The sequence below is a fragment of the Mercurialis annua genome, linkage group LG3 (assembly GCF_937616625.2).
Source record: "Mercurialis annua linkage group LG3, ddMerAnnu1.2, whole genome shotgun sequence".
Lineage (NCBI taxonomy): Eukaryota > Viridiplantae > Streptophyta > Magnoliopsida > Malpighiales > Euphorbiaceae > Mercurialis > Mercurialis annua.
This window is the reverse complement of record NC_065572.1, coordinates 14,083,235-14,101,729: the sequence shown is the minus strand read 5'-3', so window position 1 is coordinate 14,101,729 and position 18,495 is coordinate 14,083,235. Positions and strand designations below refer to the sequence as shown.

The window sequence follows — 18,495 nt, the reverse complement described above, 5'->3', positions numbered from 1 at the left end:
ACTCCGGGGCTCTAACAAGACGTTTTGAGATTCCATTTGAATGCCGCTCGTTAGCGGAGGGGAAAAACTTCATGCTAGGGGTATTACAAAGTCATTCAAGATTGATTGGCGTGCTATGAAAGATTTGGAAATTGAGCGGGATGTGCGAAGGCACTTAGATGTGTTGGGTTTGCGTTACATGGCGGAACTTTTGCATGATTATGTGGAGGAATTTACGTATGAGTTTTTCTCCACCATCAAACCTGGGCGGGAAGCAGGTAATATTGTTTTAGGTCTTAGGGGCAACGAATGTGTTTGTGATACTCACACTTTAGAAGCTGTGTTCAAAATGAAGGGAACGAGGTTGACTAGTATGCCGGATGATTTTGATGCGGATGCCGTTTGGAAAGAATTGTCAGATCAAGACTTCTATGATCCTCACAGATCGAAGGTGAACGAGGTTAAAGACACCGCTATTATGGTGGTCCTAAAGTGGAATGGACATACGTTCATTGTCCGAAACGAGTATTCGCAGGTGGTGAAAGAGGATTTACTTGCTTTGAACTCCATCTTGCATCCGGAAAATGAAGACATTCGGCTCAACACCGCATTCTGTTTGAAGCACATGTTATTGGAGGTTCCGACTAACAAGACGAAGAAAGTGGGGTTTGGATGAATGGTTTTACAACTTTTAAGGACTTTGGAGCGCGGCCTCACGGATGAAGATTTGAGTCCTTTGGTGATTCACGCTCCGAGGCGCCTCAGATGGATCATTTTAAATCGGCTTCTTACGTGCACGAGGGTGAAGTGGTCCCCTATTACACGCATGCTAGTTTGATTAATAGGCACATGGCCGATGCGGCGTTTAGAGCGGAATTTCCGAATGCGGGCAAAGAGGAGGATCAACCAATTGCTAGGCCGGTAAAGGAGCGTGTGAGGAGGAAGGGAAAAGAGAAAGTGGGTGCTACATCTCAACCCGAACAAGCCCCCGAAGGACAAGAACCCGAGCTAGGGGGCCTAGTGGTCGACTTTTGACCATCGCTTCAATGAATTGGCGGAGCAAAACCATCGGGCTTGGGAGGAGCAAAGATTGATGCTAGAGCGGATGGAAGCGGCACAAAGGCATGGAATGACGCGTATTGAATACAAGCAAGGGCGCTTGAAAGCGAAAGTGGACCGCCAAGACGAAAATTTCCGCAACTATGTGAATGGCCAAGGAATTTGCGGATGGATCGACACACCGCCTCGATCTTCCGCCACCTCGGACTTCGACTAGCGAAATTTTCTTTTTCTAACTCTCATACAATTTCATGCTTTATTTTATATTTCTATGCTTTAGGGACTAAACTAGAAATAGTGTGAGGAGGATTGTGAAATTGTATCTCGCTCTATCTTTATCGCTTTATGTTTGTGTGTTTACTTTATGTTTGTGTCGTAGGGGTCTAGTTGTGTTAGGATGTTTGAGTCGCCTCCACTAAACTCTTGTACCAAGCTTCTTGAATCCATTTAATGAAAGATTAGTGAATTTGGCAATGACTTGAAATGTATTAAATTTTATTATCTCTCATGCTTGAATGTCATAATGCATGTTTCTAGCCTAAACAATTATTCTCGATGCTTGCTTAATGAAATGCAAATTGGTATGACATGTTGAGAAGGGATAGTGGTGAAATTGACCTTTAGTTGTTAACTCTTGAATATGACGGTTTTAGCTTAATACGGATGCATGATTTGCGATAATTTTGAAACATTTGTGTTGTCTTAATTTTGGGCATGATTGGCATGAGAAAATAAGAACTGAGCATGAGGCATAACACCACATATTTTTTAGCATTTTGAGCCTAAATTCTTTTGTGTGAGTGTCGATTGCATGATATTCCTAGAACTTGCTCGGTGTCCATTTAAAGTTGCATTGTTGAGTAGTTGACAACTAGATGAGTGTGGCAATTAGGACTACCCCATTTCTTTAAATTAAATCACTTAAAAAGCCTATCCTTTTACCCATAGGTTACACAAACTTGAGCCTAAACCTTTCTTTGAAATTACACAAATTACACACATTTAACCTTCAACAATCTACCTCTTTGAACACCCAAATTTGACTTGAATAACTTAAGTAGAGAAGAATGTGACCCTAGCTTGATGATTACGAAGAAATGTGAACAAGTACTTTAAAAGAAGAGAAAATTGCCTTGAGAAAAAGAAATAGAAAATCAAAAGAAAGAAAAAATAAAGAAAGAAAATGAAGAAGAAAATCAAAACAAAGATCGAATGAAGGCAATGAAAAATGAAAAGTTCACAAGTATGAATAATACCGAGCTAGGTCATAAGTGCATTCAAAGTTAGTTGTTCAAGTCAAGTTTTAGCCAATTATCCAAAGTTACCTACCCCTAACCCTTAGCCAAGTTACAACCCAAATCACGTCCATATGATAGTAGTCAACTACCGAGCTAAATAGCGGAGTCCAGACTAAGAGCAAGCCTATGGTGAATATGCATTTGTGTTGTGAGCTTAATATTTGTTGCACCCTAAATACTTGTGTGATGGAGTGATACCTTGTGAGGACCTTATTGTCATTGTTCACTGCTTATGTTTGATTTTGCCATAACTTGCCCGATATTTTGCTTGACCAAATATTCGCATGTCCCGCAGATGATGGTGATAGTTTGATTATTCGAGATTGACCTTAAGCTAATGCAATTGTATTCTCTTTGTCTTTGGAATATGTCATTACAATTGCATTGCTCATTTGTTTGCATCGCCTCTAGTTGTTGATGTTAGACATTTGCATTTGTGCATTCTTGATTCGGGAGTATGATTGTTGATGCTTGTTCATTATTGCCAAGTTTGCTAGTTGTGAGTTGTGGATTGATGCATTTCTTGTTTGAGGACAAGCAAAGGTTTAGTGTGAGGAGGTTTGATAGGAGTAAAATACTCCTATTTACTTGAGTTGTTCTATGCACTTTTATGTCATATTCCATGTGTTTTGAGATGATTTGAGTACCTTATTACGTGCTTCACCTTTTCAGGGCATTTGAGTGTTTTTAGAGCGGTTTTGGCAAAGGGAAGCAGAAGAATCGTCAAGGAAGTAAAGAAGCAGAATCTTTGAGAAGCTAGAAGCTTGTCTCGATCGAGACAGACACTAGAGGAAATGTCTCGATCGAGACAAGGCCAAAAATCCAGGCAGTATCTTTTGGAGAAGCTTGTCTCGATCGAGACACAGTTCTTTAATGAATGTCTCGATCGAGACAAGGGTAAATGATGGGCTCAGATTTCGAATTTTGAAGAATCGAGATTTAGTCCCACTTCCTTATTTGGCCAAACACTCATGTAATATGATGTTTTTTATTTCCTTTTAGGGAGTACTATATAAACCCTTTTATCTCTATTTTAGGTCATTACCTTATCATTGTAAGAATCAAGTAAAAAATAGGTAGAAATTCCTTTTGCTCTAGAGAATATTTCTAGTTTTAGTGTTCTTGATACAATTTCCAGATTTTCGGATTTACACCCACTTTAATGCAATCTTTTGTGATTGAATCTTCATTATCTTGTTTATGTTAGTGCTCTATTTTCTAATTAAGGTAATCTATCTTACTTTCATTATGCTTATTAGTTACTCCCCCCGTCCACAAAAGATAGGCTTGTTTCTATTTTAGACATCCCAAATTATAGGCTTCTTTCTCTTTTTAGAAAGTAGTTAATTAGATAAATATCTAAAATATCCTTAATTGAATTAGTTTGAGTCAACTAAATTAAAGTGATAATAGAATAATTAATGCTTTTTGATAGTTTCAATATTAAAAGTAATTTTATATTTGCTTGATGAGTGATTTTGAATTATTAATCAATAAAAATGCATTGAAAAGAAGAATGCATTAACTATTTAATAAAAGTACTATAGGGAGTTAGTATTATTCTAACTAAATAAACTAAATCTCTTAATATGTGTGTAAATGAAATAAGCCTATCTTTTGTGGACGGAGGGAGTATTATTTTGTCATCAATGTTAGATTAAGTATGGTTGACTAAACTTCTTGTTTGGGGGTTATTAGTGTAAGTTGTTAGTTGATTAGGATTGAGTTTGTGTTTGGCTTGTGTTTGTTGTGGTTATGTGCTCTTAATGCCTAGGTTTGTGTGATCTATTAACTTAGGATTTTGGTCTAATTCAGTAGTCGAGGGTCATTTAATTAGACGGATTTGACTAACCACGAACCTAGGACCTAATCACGCGAGGGCGGTTTAGGGATTAGGTGGTCCTTAAAGTTGGCTTGATTAATTAATTTGCTAGTTTAGTCGATATCTAATTACGCTAGGGCGATTTAGATATCGGTTAAGTAGTTCATTGCAATTTTCCTAGTTTTAGACTCAAGAGAGCGGAACTTAGGGCTTTCGAATAGTTTGACCCAAAACCGGCGCCATTCAACAATCCCGACCCCTAGGATACCTCCGGCCTAAGTTAGCAACCCTTGAACTCATCTTTATTATTGTTTTAATCTCTTAATTAGATAGTTGATTGTCTATTTGTGTGTTTGATAGTTTAAGTATTGTTTATTTTAGTGTAATTCCGTAGTTAATTAAAAGAAACCAATTGCCTTTCTATCGCTAGACGAATTAGGAATCGAACGAAAAATCATTCTCGCTCAACCACTATCTCTGTGGGTACGGTCATTCGGACTCAAGTCCACATTATTATAAGTTGTTAAGTAAAATTATCAACAGTCATCATAGAGATGAACTGCTTCACATATATGAGAAGACCGCCCTTTCTATTAAAACGAATGAGTTCTGGCATTTTGAACTTTGCTGGTAGCTAACTCGTCATATGTACGAGTTTCTCTGGAATCATCATTAGACGCTTCAGCCCCTTATCACGTTTTACATATCCGGAAAATAGATGTATACACTATCCTAATTCATCCTAATGTTGTTGAACCTTGAATCTGAATAAATATGGCATGTACTTGCTGGTTTTTGTATACTATGGGCAGTGCAGTTCTATTTTTATTTTTATTTTTATCACTTATTTTTATTTGGAAGAATGAATGAAATTTAATCTAAGTTTTTTTTGCAAGTATTCAAAGCGCCAATATTTATATTTATGATATGTAACATTAAATTTAATCTAAGTTTTTTCACATATTTTTTTTGGGTATGTAATTATTGGCTTATTTACTAATTTTGTTTGTATGCTTTTAAATACCAAATTTGTATATGAAATTTGAAGTGAATGATTTTACTTTTTTCTATACATCAAGAATATAGGTAAAAATTGATGGGCTTCACTAAAGGCCCAACCCGATTTAAGAAACCGACATTGAACCGATCGAAAATTTCGATAGAAGAACTTCGACCTTTGGTGAAAAAAATTAACGGTCGGTGCATATTTTTGAGTACTTCGGCACCATCAGAACCGAAATTAATCGAACCGATCGATGCTCCCCGGATGAAACGACAAGTACTATACACACTAATTATTTTTTCCTAGCATAAATAAGATATTTTATTTTCCGAAAAATAAAGAGGAAATTACACAATATGACTCATTTTTTATAAAGTTATACATTAGTGACTCACAAATTTTTTAAATGCAGGAATCTCTCAATTTTTTTCAAATGTTATCTTTTATATCTTATTATATTTTCAGTACTATTTTGCCCCTGCTGTCCTCAAAGCCAAGCCAAACCAAAGACCCAACCTTCAAAGCTCTATCGTCGTCGTCGTCCACGGCGTATGCTCCTATGACCGCCTATAATTTTTGTTTATTCTCCAACAACCGCCAACGAATGTCGCGATCTTCAACGTCAACTAACGATCTTCTGTCTAATCTCACTCAGCTTTCTCTTTCTCGATTATGCCAAATTGAAAGGATATGTAACATCCATCCCAAAAAATGAAGAACAATCGTCGATTGAGTTTGGATAAACCCTTAATCATTTGTGTTATTTGCTTCACATTTAGTTGTTCTAGTCATTTGTGAGAAATTGACCTGAACATTTGTTTATTTACTAGTGCTTCATATTTTTCTTCTCTAATTCATTTTTTTTTCATTTTCTCAGTTTTAGAAAATATCAAGTGATGTAACTGAGTTATAAATTGGGATTACGATATAGATTAGCTAATTCTTTTAATTTATCCAACTCGTATATACTACTTCAATGTTGGGTTGATGTTCTGTGATTTATTATAAATATTGCTTTGTTTTTACTTAGGATTTATGGTGAGTAATTTGTGTACTTATTTATATTGCATAATACAACTGAGCATCTTGATCAGGTCCGGAGAGTTTGGAATGTAGACAACTGCCGCGATCATCAACATCAATCGACAATCTTCGGTCTGATCTCAGGTAACAATGGTCGCCATCCAGCCTATGCTCCGACAACCGCCTTTTATGCTCGAAAAATCAATGATTACTATTGCAAATGGTGCCGGTGCTACGGAAGTAAATTTCCCTCTTGTGGTGGATTTACTGTTGTTAGCGTTAAATGGATAGATTCTCCTTCCGCTGATGTTTGGTGTCTTTTGTAGTTACTTAATTAATAGAATTTAGAACTTAAAGTATGTTGTTTTTATTTTATCTTCAGTGTTGAAAGAGTGAGGCCAAACTTGCTTTCTAGAGAATTTGAATGCTTTGTTCTTGAGGATGTCACATGAATAATTTCTATTTTCTTTGCTGCATGTTATGAATATGGTATGAGTATGAAATATGTTGTGTTTTCATTTGCTTGTACTCACTTGTAATATATAGTTAAAGAAGATAAACTTGTATGAAATAGATAAATTTGTATTTATTGTTTTATCTTTATGTAAATTAAAATCATAAATTTATGTAAGATGATGTCAAGTCAAAGTCAACTTTATATAAATTTAAAAGCAACACTAAATTAACTTTATGTAAACTATAATTTTTTAATTGTTTTGATTATTTTTATTTTTGTTTTACTTATAGTGATTATAGGATTTATTTAACTTTTGTTAAAGATCTAAGAAATTAGTTAGCTGAGATATTTGTTTGGTTTATTATTGGCAAAATGAGTTATTTATGGTTGTTGTAGAGAAAACTTAAATAATTATCTTTTCAATTGATCATCACGACAAAGATAAGGCAAAAAACATTTGTTATCTACTTTTATAATTTGGCAATATTTTTAAAAATCAACTAAATATCAACCGGAAATCAACCAAATATCAACCGAAAGTAAATGGAAATTCAACTAAAGATCCACCAAATGTTAATTTTTTCACTGATACAGAAGTGAGGATACGATTTAATTTCAATTAGGATTGTGCAATTTTAATATTTTGAAAGAAAATTAATAGTGCATATTTGATAATTTTAAATCAATTAAAAATCAAACTAAAATCAACCAAATGTCAACCGAAAGTAAATGGAAAATCAACTAAATGTCAATTGAAGATCAACCAAGTAGTAATGTTTTCACTGATACAGAAGTGAGGACACGATTCAGTTTCAATTTGGATTGTGCAATTTTAATATTTTGAAAGGAAATTAATAGTGCATATTTGATAATTTTAAAATCAATTAAAAATTAACCTAAAATCAACCAAATGTCAACTGAAAATAAACTAAATATTAACTAAATATCGACCAAATATCAATCAATTAAATTTTCAGTTTTCTTCCTTAACACGGTGCCAAATGGTTGTTACCATTTTTCAATTTTAATGGATTCTCTTTATTTAGGGATTACAAAAAAGAACAAAATGGATTTCTAACTCTTATATTTCTAAAATTTGTATTTGATCTTGTTATAGTGAATTCAAACAACAAACTATAAGGTGGACAAGTGTAAATTTTAAATTTTTTGATGAGTTTTTTTAATCAGTTGAACCTTTTCATCTATAATTTGGCTAAATTTAAATGTCAACTGAAAATCAACAAATTATAACTAAAATCAACCAAATATCAACCAAAAATCAACTAAATACCGACCAGTTGACTTTTCATTTTTTTACGCAAAACAATTCAAAACTAGATTACAGCCTAGTGCTAGAAATGACAGCAATTCAGGACCAAAATATTCTTCAAAATATACAAAATCTAAATCAAATCAATGAAAAAATAAAGACGTCAAATTTTTTGTGTTATTATAACCATAAATCAACTTACGGTCAACTTGTAATTTTAAATAGCAGTTACGTTAAAAAAATAAAAACGTCAAAGTTGTATGATGCTAGTAATGTTATCGTTTTTAATACTAGCATTTAAGAGGAAAAAAGGTTTATGTGATCCCCAATATCAAGTGTATGAATGACAATATTAAGAATTAGCCCTTCTCTTGGAGGGCAAAAAAAAGCTATGCACAACATTTCTCCTGCCATCGATCTTCTTATTTTAGTAGATCCATAAACCATCACTATAAGACCTCTATTCCATGACTTGAGTGAATTAATGAGCTTGACAAGAGTGTGGATTTGCTGCAAAAATAAGTTATTAATTAGAAAAACAACCAAAATACTACACAACCAAAATATTAAAACAGTTGACAGTATAAATGCAGTTAAACCTCTTAAACCAAAGCTATCTCCTTCATTTAATTTTTTTCTAGCAGCAAGTATTATCATTATTTTCACATAAAACAATTCCCTTCTTGAGTTGCTTCTACATTATTACCAGGAGAAAACCACTAAATTCTAAATCTCCAAGCAAACATTCGCTTTTCACTTATAAGATCAATCCCATTAGACAAAGAAATGAAAGAATCAACAGAAGCAAAAGAAGCAACTGTATTAACATCAATACCAGTATGATCACCATCCAATTTTCATTCAAATTAAGAACATCAAATCTCACATCAATTTGAAAAAAAATCATCCTCCGTTTTATCCTCAAAAAACGGATGCGTCGATCTTCGAATCTCTAAAAAATAACAAAATTAATATCACCTACACACAACAAACTCAACAATCATTAACAATATGTTAAAATTATTAAGAAATTAATGATATCATGCTCATTGAAATGATAAGATCAAGGTAAAAATTGACAATGAACCGGCAACATCAGATACGAAAACGAGAAAACGAGAAAACAAAATCATAGAATTGCCCTAGTTGCGGCGGCAGACACGCGGAAACTGTTCCTGCTGAAGCTGCCGCAACATTCACCTTCTCCGGCGTTGAACAACTGATTTTGTTTTCTTCAGTTCCTTTCGCCTTAGGATTGCCGTCAGTTCCATTATCCAACTTTAATTTCTGTTATTCATTAATGAAGGGTAGACCTGTCATATTTTATTGTAAATTTCCTTATTTTGGAATTTGAGACATTTTTGAAAACTGATGTGGTATTATCGTATTATTTTGTTTTGTGAGGTAAAAACGATATTTAATAGGCTTTTTGGTATATTTGTGAACTTAGCCCAAAAATAAATATTAGGTCGGGTGAGTATAAATATCCAGAATTAAGCGCGTTTCATTTGTTCTCTCTACCCTGCAGAACGAAAAGAAAGCCTTTTACTTTTCTCTCTGCGAGGGTTAAGCGATTCATAGCCACAGAGAGAGACCTACCAACACACGCATTTCTATATAAAGCACCCGATCATTTCTCGCCTCCATATTTAATCTCTCACCATTAATCTTCTGGTAAACACTTAATTTTGTTTCGATTTAATTAGCAGATCTGAGTCTCTTGTTCGTAGTTTTTGATCTGTTAACCCTAAATTTCTAGGGTTTCGTTTCTCTTTACTAATTTTGTTTGGTTGATGATGCTATTCGTCTTGCATGTTTGTTTTTTCATCTTCTGTAAGATTTAATTGACATTTAATTGAGTTTTTATGTGAGATTTTATTTTATTATCACTGATTTTTGAGTTGTTAGGTTTAGGGTTTTTTTTTTGATTAAAAAAAAAATTAGTTTATGATATGCTGTTTTTGTAGTTAGTTAGCTGTAATATGAACTCAACTGTGCTTTTTAAGATTTTTATATTTTGATTAAATGTTTATTTTAGATGCCAGTTTGTTCACTGTTTTATGTTGTCTCATTTGTTGTGTTTACCTTAATAAATATGTTTTTCTTGGCTTTATATCTTGGAAATTATGAGTGCATGTGTCTGATAATTGGTTGATTATTATTGGTTTTGTTGTAGATTTGTGTTGGTGACTTTGTTTATAATGGCGGCAACTGCTACTGCTACTGTTGGTCCACGATATGCACCGGAGGATCCTACTCTACCCAAACCATGGAGAGGTTTAGTTGATGGTAAAACTGGTTACCTGTATTTTTGGAATCCAGAGACCAATGTCACCCAGTATGAAAAGCCTGGTGGTGCTGCAGCTCTTTCATCTAAGCCAACTTCAACGCCCATAAGCTCTTCAATTCAAGTTCAGCAGTCACGACGTGCTTATAGCCCTGTTAAGGAAGATGATAGGTATGGCAGAGGCAACAATGGTGGATCAAAACCTGATGCTGGAACAAAGATTGATCAGGTATGTATCTTTTGTATTATCAGTCTTTAGAGTTGGATCTGTTACTTGAATAAGTAGTGAGTTGTTCTGTAACTGTATGGAAGTTATGCTCTGTTACATGGAATGATGATGTCCTCTTAATTTTACATCAGACTGCGAGAGTGGGAGCAGCTCCATCTCAAAATGTTTCAAGTGGAATGACTGATGGATATGCCAAGCCTTCTGCTCAGGGATATGGTCCATCAGCTGGTGGAAGCAGTTTGTCTCCAGAGGCGTATCGTCGTCAGCATGATATTTCAGTTACCGTAAGTTTTTTTAGAATGTAGTATCAGCTCTATTTTGATGCCACTAATACATTTCATTTAGTATGAACCCTTTGTCAATTCCACTTTGATAATTGTGGAATTTACTACAAGGGAAATGGGGACTAAAACCTAAGCATAAAGTCTGATTTGCATCCTGTGGAATTAATACTTGTAACCCCAACTATACTCAGCTGCAAAATCGTTTTTTCTGATAAAGTTTCTATAATTCTATTTAGAGTGCTTGGCCTCTTTGATACTTCTCCTGCAACACTGTTTGAATAGTCTAAATATATAATGAATCCAAATGCTGTGCTAGTCTTACTAGATGTTTTACATGGATGATGGAATCACAGAATATTATGCTAGAATCATAATATCATCTGATATGGAGTGTTAATCTGTTTATGTGGATTTAAATATTCTGAAACTGAGTTAATGGTGCAGTCTCTTCATGAGACTTTATGCTGTTGCTCGTTTGGTTAACACACTAATCCAATATGATTTTCTTCTTTGGGTTATAACTTATAAGATATGGTTATTTTTTAGGCTTAATTGATTTTCTTTGGCAATCTACCTTTACCTAGTTCTTTTGTTATTGGAATCAGGGAGATGATGTGCCACCGCCACTTACTTCATTTGAAGCCACTGGATTTCCTTCTGAGCTTCTGAGAGAGGTATGTTTTTTCAATTTTTTTATATGCAGTTGTTTTAGGTCGGAATTTTTCTAAGTTGTAAAATTATGAAATCAGTATTTCTTTTGCAATGTTATGTGATTGCTGGAGGTCCAATGTGAGTTTCAGAATCATTAATACATTTGCCACTGTACTTTTTGTCGCAGGTGCGATATTTGCTCCTGGGAGGAGCTAATGTCGTACGCTGTGCTGCCCTCTCGTTGGGGGGCCTTGCATAGATTTTGGGCCGCCCTTTCACGGACGACCATTTTGTGAGAAGGGCTTTCTGAATCACCTAAGTTCGTGGCTGGGACTGCTGTTGGTGATGTTTTACTCTACCACATGGTCCAAACGGAAGAAGAGGCCTCCTCCTGCTCCAGCTTGCATCTGCAAGCATTTGCCGACTGCATCTGGGGGATGGTGCTTCTTCTACCATTAGCCGCTTTATAATCCTATAAGAAATCAATTGAAATTGTGAAGCCAGTACCGCTTAAGAGTTGCTTGTCTTTTTTCTTTTTCCAGTTACACAGTGCAGGGTTCTCTGCCCCAACTCCAATTCAGGCACAATCATGGCCTATTGCTCTGCGGAGTAGAGACATAGTGGCCATTGCTAAGACTGGCTCAGGTAAGACCTTAGGCTACTTAATTCCTGGGTTTATGCATCTCAAGCGCTGCCATAATGACCCTCAGCTGGGTCCAACTGTATTGGTATTGTCACCAACAAGAGAGCTGGCAACACAGATACAGGTTGAAGCTTTGAAATTTGGGAAGTCCTCAAGATTCTCTTGCACAGTATGTTGCTCATTACTCTAGTATTTTGTTTAAGTTAATTGTTTGGCATCCATGCACACACTTACACAACAATATTAAATGAAATGGACAAATGTCTTTTTGGACATAGCTCTATTTGTATGTCCCTCTTCCTTTGAAGTACGGCTGTATACTTGATTGTCATAATTTGTATCTACATGTATTTACCTCTTTAGATTTGTTGTTTTAAAGAAAGCAGTTATTTCTAGTTTTATTTCCTTGGGAAATACCTACCCATTGGAATTTAGGGTGCCGATGCGTTGATAATTATCTACTATTTATGTTCCTTATCATCTCCAGCAGCGTCTAAATATCATTTTTATGTCTATTTTAATATGTTACTTACTTTTGCTATTTTCTCTCAGTGTTTGTATGGAGGAGCACCAAAGGGCCCCCAGTTAAAAGAACTAGACAGAGGAGTGGATATTGTGGTTGCCACTCCTGGCCGTTTGAATGACATACTTGAGATGAGGAGAATTAGCCTGAGCCAAGTTTCTTACCTTGTATTGGATGAGGCTGATCGCATGTTGGACATGGGTTTTGAACCCCAGATTCGGAAGATTGTTAATGAAGTACCTTCTCGTCGCCAAACCCTCATGTATACCGCAACTTGGCCCAAGGAAGTTAGGAAAATTGCAGCAGATCTGCTGGTCAATCCTGTTCAGGTCAATATTGGCAATGCTGATGAGCTTGTGGCAAATAAGTCGATCACACAGGTTTGAACTACACCATTGTAAGGAAGGAAATGGAACTTTCCTTTCTTTAAGATGAAAACATTTTTTTTACCTTGCAGATTGAATTTCTGTGTTTTTGCTGGTTAATTTAACTTCACGGATTGCTCATTAGATAATTTGATTACTGAGAACTTTTTATTTGTTGCTGTCTTATAGCATGTTGAATTATTGGCACCCATGGAGAAACATAGAAGGCTGGAGCAGATAATACGGTCTCAGGAACCTGGGTCGAAAATTATTATCTTCTGTTCTACCAAAAAGATGTGTGATCAACTTGCTCGCAATCTTTCCCGACCATTTGGAGCTGCTGCTATTCATGGAGACAAATCTCAGAGTGAAAGGGACCATGTTCTGAATCAGTTCCGTACAGGGAGGTCTCCAGTGCTTGTAGCGACTGATGTTGCTGCTCGAGGGCTGGACATAAAGGACATCAGGTTGGTCACCTTGCATTTTGATCTTTTCTCTATTTGGCTAGAATGTGATGTTATCATAGTTATTAAAGGCGTTAGGCGACCCGAGGCGACGAGGGGTCCTAAAGCCTGAGGCGCAAGGCACGAGGCGAGGCGAAAGCCTTTTGGAAATAAGGCGACCAACTAATATAAATATATATATATAAAAACCCTATATATTTTTAAAAAGTTCAAGTATAAATTGTATTTTCTGGACTTAAAAATATTTTTTATTTACATTTAAAAGGCTAAATTGGCCTTTTTTATTAAAAGAAGAGTCATTTGAAAACTTGACCATTATTGATGTTAAAAACAACCCATTTATTATAGACTAAAGCCTTTAAATGTATAATATTGGTCTTGGGCTGGCTAAAGGAGGCCCAATAATACTTTAAGGAACCTCTATTCTCTTTCCCTAACCTATTCCAACTTTCCAAACCCTAGACATAGCACCGCCGCACTTCTTCTTCTTCCTTCATTTTCTTTTTCATCTGTTTTTTTTTTCTTGAAGTGTCTGGGTAACAGAGGTCACAAAGGCGCGCGGCTCTGGCCTCTGGCCTCTCGCCTGAGGCGATTGAGGCGCGCGCCTTTGTGACATCGCCTGCCTTTGGGCAGTTGAGGCGACTCGGCCATCGCCTGAGTCGCCTCTCGCCTGAGGCGCGCCTTTAATAACTATGGATGTTATGATATCAGATCGTGGAGCAATACAATCTTTACTTAGGGTATATCCTTTAGGGGTTGATGAGAATTTTGATAATTCGTTTTGCTCTGCTCGCAAGTACCTTATAAAATTTCCATCTAGGTAAAATGATTATATAACTATTAATCTAGAGAAGTAAGAGTTTCTCCATGGAGAAAATGAAGTGGATCTTTATATTTGATATGATAACGTAATTGTTATTTTCCAGAAATTATGTTTTGGGGAAAGTACCATAACTGGATTTTTTTGGATATAAAGTAATTGTTATTTTCATTCTTTACCTGTAAGTGTGTAACCAAGTAAAAAGTTGAGAATTGTTGTCGGACTGTTAAAGCACATGTGCAGTCCCTTCTCCATTATTTCACTTCTTTTCTTATTACTTGGGGCTTGGTATGTTCTTTTCTTTTTTGGTAATTGTTTGCTTTGGAGAAAGAAATAGCCAGTTATTGAAATATCTTGCTGTTAACTTGTAACAGAGTGGTTGTCAACTATGATTTCCCCACTGGAGTGGAAGATTACGTTCATAGGATTGGCAGGACAGGCAGAGCAGGTGCTATTGGAATTGCTCACACATTCTTTGGTGACCAAGATGCTAAGTATGCTTCAGACCTTATCAAAGTTCTGGAAGGGGCAAGCCAACGTGTTCCTCCAGAGATTCGAGACATGGCTTCTCGTGGTGGTGGGATGAATAAGTTTAGACGTTGGGGATCTGCCCCTGGTGGACATGATGGAGGCCGTGGCGGTCGTAGTGATTTTGGCTATGGTGGAAGGGATGGTGGAAGAGGTAGTTTTGGAATGTCTAATTCCTATTCCAGTCGTCCAGACAAAGGTGGTCGTGGTGGATATGACAATGAGTCACGAGACAGGTACATGTTTATTCATAATCATTTGTCTTTGCATTTTTGTTATTTTCATTGTGGACGACCTTGAAAGTGCTGTTATTTATTTCATTACTGTTTCTTTTGGGAGTTTATGTATTTTGGGTGGGCTGGAGAGGTGAGTATCAGGTGGCGGGTTGGATGTTGGAGAGGGACCTATGTATTATGAGCAGAAATGTTGAAATGGACCTATGTGTGCTGCGGGCTTGAGAGGTGAGTGTCAGGCGGCGTTGTAGGTTGGATCTTGGAGAGAGACCTATGTAGCATGATAAAAGTAACGTTGAAACGGAAAATTCCGGAACGATAATTCTATAAGAATAAGTAATAAATGTAGTGTTTCGGAGTTTCGGAGGTTAGGTGATTGCGAAAAAAGTTATGAAAGATTGAAATTTAGGATTCAAGAAGTTGATGGGCAGTGTAGAGAGGGACAACGGAATCATATTATAATTCCGTTCAAACATGCTTCAGAATAGGGTTTATTTTCACCAACAACCCTTGTGTTTCATCCTTTTCCTCAGCATCGTTCCTGAGTTTCAGGACATGTGACCCAAAATCCCTTTTAATTCAACGTTTCATAACTCCGTTACCAACAGCTGATGTGACATCCAAAATAAATCAAAACACTCAAGACAATAATTTTGTGACATGTAAGCGTCACTTCGACAAGAATAAAAAAAACAAAATTTAACTACACAAACCAACCAATAGATATGAAATTACAACACATCAGCACAACATCATCTAAAAAGATAACCTTAAACATAACTTTAACCCTAATCACTATCTCATCCTGCATATCTTAAAGTTATTTTATATGCTTTTTTTAGTTTTTGGATGCCACATTAGCTGTTGGTAAAGGAGTTAGGAGAAATTGGATCAAAAATAGTTGTGTTACACAACGTGAAATTCGGGTGCTGGTTGAAAGAAGGAAACGTGGGGACTGTTAATGAGTTTCTGATCTTGAGCATTATTGGATGGAAAATGTGCAAAATGATGGCAAAGCCTTTTTCGTCACATTCATTGAAGTAGTAGGGATTTTTGGTTACAAAATAAAGTAAAAGGACTAATTGAAAATATGTAAGAAGTCAAGGACGGGCTGAAAATTATGCCTATACTTGTCTTCTTTTTAGCATAGCTGCATTGCCTTTTTGTTCAAAATCGCCTATGAATGTGGAACTGCCACTCTTCTGTTTTTTTTTTTAATTTTGAGAATATTACTGTTCTCAGTTTAACTGATGAAATTCCCATTACAGTAATGGTAGAGGTCGAAGTCCGGAGGGTTGGGTTGACCGCAGTAAAGGTTGGAGCCGTGATCGCAGCCGCAGCCCTAATAGGTTTGACAAAGCTCCACCCACACGCTCTCCTGTGCGTAGTTTTCATCAGGCAATGATGGAAAGAAGTCGGGCAGCACCGCTACTTCAAACTCCGCGTGATAGGTCTAGATCTCCTCACTTTGGGGAAGTGGAGGAAGGCATGATCCGAGCTGATGAACGTGGTGTGATACCGGATGGAAATACCCATCAATCTTAATCAATCCTCTAATGATGGTTTCAGCTTTTTCCGAGGTGCCACCCTTCTCCCTCGTCTTTTGTTTTGTATTTTTTTTGGTTGCAGCTGGAATTAGGTATGACACATGGGAATAGAAGGTGGGATAGCTGAGTTTTTGAACGATTTTAACTAAGCTGGGGGGGTCTTTTGTCTCTTTTCTTCTCCGTGATTTGGTCTTTTGTATTTGGCTAAAAATTAAAAAAGGAAGAAGAAAAAATATCCAAGTGTATTTATCATCATGAGGATGCAATGTAAGAATACTGGTAGATATATTATGATGTATTTGCTGTGTAATGCCTTTTGAGTAGCTTATTTAGAGGGGTTAATTATATAGGTCAGGTCAATTCCATATATATGAAAATTGCACCTAAATTTGCAGAACATTGGTTAAAATTGATTAGTTATTTTATATCCTTCGTCACATTGCTTAAAATTCTGACTTTTCGCACTTGCAAAAACGAAATATGACTTTTGGGTGCTAAGTCCTCTAAAGGTTGGTGAGGTTTACAAGAAAAGAAAGGTGTCTGCGTTAATTAGCTACCGGAAAAAACTCAAACTGGATTCTGGCTTTTCTATACTTATTATTTTACATAATTGGCAAATTATACACAAAACTGTTGCATTTTATTTTAGGTGCTTTCTGTAGTGACCTTGTCTTTTTAGAAAGTGTATTTTATATATTTATCAAAACAAAATAATTGTTAGAAAAGACTTCATGTTAATGTTAATAGACTCTGAGTTTCTGTTCTATATTGTGCTTTGTTCGTATTAAGAAATTTAAATTAGTGGTGTTTGAACTTTTATAAATTTATTTTTTCGGTCTCTTTTTTTCCTTCCAATGATCGGTGTGCTAAGTCAATGATGTATTCTTTTATATGGGATTAGACTAGTAAAATATAAACACATTTAGAATTTATATTTTGGTATTGTTAATAGTATGGTGATTGGATATGATAAGAAAATATACTCAATTTGATATGCCTTTAAAAACCTTAAATAATAATATGAAAATAAAAAATAAAAAATAATATTAATAGTTGTGGGATTGACATTTAGATTTTAGGTCATGTTTGGTTTATAGAATAGAATAATATGAAATAATCAATTTTTGGTTTTTGAGAGTATTTACTCTATAAAATTATGGAATAGCAATTGCATGAAATACTTATTTCATGAACTAAAATTTAAAATTGTTATTCTATACTATAGCTCAAATGGTATAAATGCTAACCAACATACTGATAAGGTCGTGAGATTATTTCCTTTCACAAGTGCTCTTCTTCCAATTATTAAAAAAAGATTATTTCATTCCGCACCTATTTCATGAAATAAATATAGCTTTCAAGTTTATATTACTAATTAATATCTCTATACACTTTGATTTTTACTAATAAAGATTCTAATCGGTGAATGACAATTTTCGAATAAAGGATCAAAAAACCCTCTCAATTTGTCACGAAGTATCAAATATGTCCAAGGTGGTGATGCCGGATCAAAAAGGTCCACACCTATTGCAAACCGGGTCAAATACACCCCTCACACGCTCTTGTCCACTCTCACACCGAATGTGAAATACACATTCTTGATATAAAGTCAAAAATAATCTCTATAATATTTTAATTTTTTCAAATTAATACCTAAATTTGAAAAAAAAAATTTGATTAAAACAATACTTTTTTTAATTAATAAAATAATTTTTTTAAAAATAATAATTCAGAGGAGCTGCTCCTCCTCTTTGTGAAGAACAGACATGTTGTTCTTCATGAAGGTGAAGAACAGATGGTTTGTTCTTCACCTTCGTGAAGAACAGATCCAGGATAGTCTGTTCTTCACCTTCGTGAAGAACAAATTTGGTCTGTTCTTCATGTCTGTTCTTCACCTCGCGAAGGTGAAGAACTGGCCAGATCTGCTGAAATTAAAATAAAAAAAATACTTTTGGCGGTTTCCAGTAGGATACGACGTTTTTTGGTGTGTTCGCGGCGGAAAGTGGTAGG

At 35.5% G+C, this 18,495-nt stretch overlaps 1 protein-coding gene across 1 annotated transcript; it reads left to right on the top strand.

The window, feature by feature from the left end:
- The first annotated feature begins 9,415 nt into the window (after positions 1-9,415).
- LOC126671925 (DEAD-box ATP-dependent RNA helicase 46) lies at positions 9,416-16,795 on the top strand. Its single transcript, XM_050365751.2, has 9 exons — positions 9,416-9,585; positions 10,088-10,427; positions 10,559-10,711; positions 11,317-11,385; positions 11,905-12,174; positions 12,558-12,908; positions 13,083-13,360; positions 14,552-14,941; positions 16,207-16,795. Exons 2-9 carry the CDS (start codon positions 10,113-10,115, stop codon positions 16,481-16,483), a joined length of 2,103 nt encoding a protein of 700 aa, XP_050221708.1. The 5' UTR covers positions 9,416-9,585; positions 10,088-10,112; the 3' UTR covers positions 16,484-16,795.
- Positions 16,796-18,495: the final 1,700 nt, after the last annotated feature.